At 37.9% G+C, this 3293-nt stretch overlaps 1 protein-coding gene across 1 annotated transcript; it reads right to left on the bottom strand.

Moving 5' to 3' along the window:
• Nucleotides 1-214: 214 nt before the first annotated feature.
• On the bottom strand, nucleotides 215-2632 carry LOC146460860 (octopamine receptor beta-2R-like). The gene has a single exon (XM_085087739.1). It carries the CDS (start codon nucleotides 2465-2467, stop codon nucleotides 1436-1438), a length of 1032 nt encoding a protein of 343 aa, XP_084943865.1. The 5' UTR covers nucleotides 2468-2632; the 3' UTR covers nucleotides 215-1435.
• Between the last annotated feature and the right edge of the window lie 661 nt (nucleotides 2633-3293).

A 3293-nucleotide genomic window follows, 5' to 3' on the forward strand; every position in this document is an offset into this window, starting at 1 on the left:
TCACAGTTTGATTTGCATTGACTACAAGTAACGCTATCTTTTTAATTGTTTACCTGATACAGAAGATAGTTTAACAAGATTCAGAGAACATTATAAACCAATAAATACATGCAAAGAAAGTATTTTAAAACTCCTTTTAACCTCCCGAACTCAACTATCACGACAAGGAAGCAGTAAAAAAGCATCAGTTTCGGTATCAATTTATTGATAGTCAAAATTGCTATAACTGAATGCACTTTGTACAAACACTAACAGGGAAAAAACCATGTTGGTAATTACACCAACCCACCCCATGTGTCATTTTAATTAAAACGATAAACGATGAGATTTCTTCGAGACTATGAGCTCTTCTTTAAAGTTGGACTTCTCCTTTTGAGAATAAATAGGCTTTCTAAAAGTGTTTTACATTTCATGTTATATTCTCACTATAAAATGTTTTTTTGCAAAGCTAAGACCTAATTTATACCTCACATATTCGTCGAGTTGAATCGAAGTCAATCCCAAGAATATATTTTTTAAGTACCAATAACCACTTTGAGCGGTGCCGGATTACAGAGTTCATCATAGGCCTAAGTTATTTAACCTATAATATAAGCTGGCTGAGTCTTTAAATTGATCATTTTATACCATGTATCTCCCTCTTGAGTAATTTATAAAAAGGCTAGAAACAGAAAAAAAAAATAGAAGATAAATAAATAAATACATAATAATGCCCCCCCCCCCCCCCCCCTGAGGTCATTGGTTGACCCTGCTTTGGTCATTTAGGAGGTTCAAACTTTTTGAGGAAGAAAGTAAACTTTGACCATTTAGATTTAAACTGCTGGGCAGTACTATACTCGGGTGATTATGTTTTATTACGATGCTAAACACAAGGAGGCGAAGTTTTTAGTCTGTAAGAAAAATCCTTACTGTGTCATGGACAATTACTCCATCAAACAGCTCTCCTGGCGTTTTTCTCAAAATCCCGAAAGCAATTCTGTACCAAAAAAACTGTTTTACAGCCACAATGTTCATTGCCAGAAAGTAGATTTTTTCGTAATTTTGGAAGCAAAACGTTGAAACATTGCAAGATGAAGAAACACATTGGAATAATTTAATTTGTAAGAGACACAACCACGAATCAATAAGAAACGGATTTAAAAAAAAGGTACTTCTCTGGTCAAAAAAGTTCGAGAGTTTTTGAGGAACGGACCACTGGACGTCTATAAATCTGTAGATGACATTCTGGAACGACACGGATTCACGGAAACGTGAGGTATTCAACGCTACAAGTGCTTTCAACAGCTTTTTGCTCTTCACTAATAATAAAAGAACCGAGCTTGGGATTTTTTTCTAGATGTAACTTTAGCGCTTTTGAGAATAAAAGATAATGCGCCAGTGAAGAAGTTTGATGGCGTTAAGATTGCATGAATCATTCTTCCTCTTCAGATCAAAATCACTTAATGATGGCCGTTTTGGGTGTACTGTCCGTTTGGTCGCCGGTATTTCTGCTCTTAGAGGAGAGTTTCCTTAGGGCAACCTCCGAATCAATTCTGATTTCGTTTTGCCCATCCTCTTTGAAGCAGGTTAACTTGAACCTTTTTCTCAGGGTATCACGAAAGTCCTTCTTAAAGAAAGCGCAGATGACCGGATCGAGAATTGAATTCAGCACCAAAGTGTAAAACGAGACGAATATCAACTCGTTAGTGACTAGTTGCGTCTGGTTAAATATCCAACAGATGTTAATGTAAAATAAGGGCAGCCAACAAAGAACAAACATGGCAAAAACCATGGCGAACACCCGGGCTGCTTTTTCTTCGTTCCCCGCCAGATGGCCGGTGGCATTCCCTTTGGACGTTCGTCCTTTATTTCGTAGCACAAAACGATGAACGACACGCAAAACACGCATGTAAACACATACCATGGCGGTGCAAGGGATGAAAATAAACAGAGTTACAACCACTGCTATGTAGACTTTGTGAATGATGGCTTCCACGTCTGTATCCCAAGCCAACGGCAGAAGGCTCAAAAGCAGTGGCATAATCCATGAGACAAGAATAATTGTGCACACTTTCTGACAGCTCATGATGGTGCGATAACGGAAAGGTCGCGTTAACGCGATATAACGCTCGTATGTTACGCCACACAAGTTGAAAACCGTCGCTAAAAGGATAAAAGCCACAAAATAACCGCCGATGACAGTCTTGGCGTAATGATCGATGATGTACACGGGAACGAATACAACAGCGAGGAGCAGATCGGACACCGAAAGGCTCACGACTAGATAGTTTGTCATGGTACGTAGTTTTTTGTCTATATACACCATAGCGCACACAAGGATATTTAATCCAGCTGATATTATTCCCAGCAAAGCCCAAGATACGATCAAAGCAAGAAAGGTTCGCTGACTTACAGGCTCAGCAGTATAAGTTGTAAGCTCTTCTGTCGTGCTTATATTTCCCATCTTTGTGTACATTGGCACTGACATCAAAGTATTATTCTCGAGGCTTTTCTTTCACCTGATTCTAAAATGAATCGCCCCGAGAGCGGTTGAGCGTTTCCTTCGTTCCTTAAATATCTCCTATTAGAAGCCCTAGGCAAAATCTCGGCTTGAATCACTTTGCTTTTTTCTCGACAAAGGTTGTTCGTTTGCTTCGCGTATTGAATTCATGTGAAACGCTGGCATTAGCTGAATGAAAATGCGGTTTCGCTTAAAGGATCATAAATTTAAACCTGTCTTGCGAAAATCCTTTTAATAATCTCTTGGTTTTCTTTTGCTTTGCCGTAATTGGAGGAATCGTAAAAGAACTTTCTTTGTTTTTGTGTGCTGTTTAGTGCTGCAGATTAGGGATCCTTGCTTTTTTTCCGCATTAGCAATTAAACACAAGCTTCGCAACTGCAATGGCGGCAGCGTACCGTGTATTAGTAACAAACCAAGCAAGAAATGATCATAGGAAGAATCTTCATCACCAAAAATAGAAATCTTCCGCGGAAATAATTAAGGTTCCCTTCATATCCGAATACTTTCCTTGATGTAATTTAAGGAAAAACATTAACAGTCTACCACAGTTTTGATATGTAGAATAAAAAAATAAAATAAAATAAAAATAAAAACAGATAGAATGTATGAAAAAAAAATTCCACGAAATTCAACTACAAAATGAATGGAGTATTTCAATCTCGATTAAGCCGGTGAATGGCCACGGTATTAACAATTTAAAATTTAATTCTTTGCAAAGGCTTCCAAATATTTTTTTAAGTGCTATAGAATATCATCGGACATGTGTTTTGGTCCTTCGCGTCAATGCATAAAT

This window comes from Pavona decussata, unplaced genomic scaffold, assembly GCF_977016875.1.
Source record: "Pavona decussata unplaced genomic scaffold, jaPavDecu1.1 SCAFFOLD_207, whole genome shotgun sequence".
In the NCBI taxonomy this organism is placed as follows: Eukaryota; Metazoa; Cnidaria; class Anthozoa; order Scleractinia; family Agariciidae; genus Pavona; species Pavona decussata.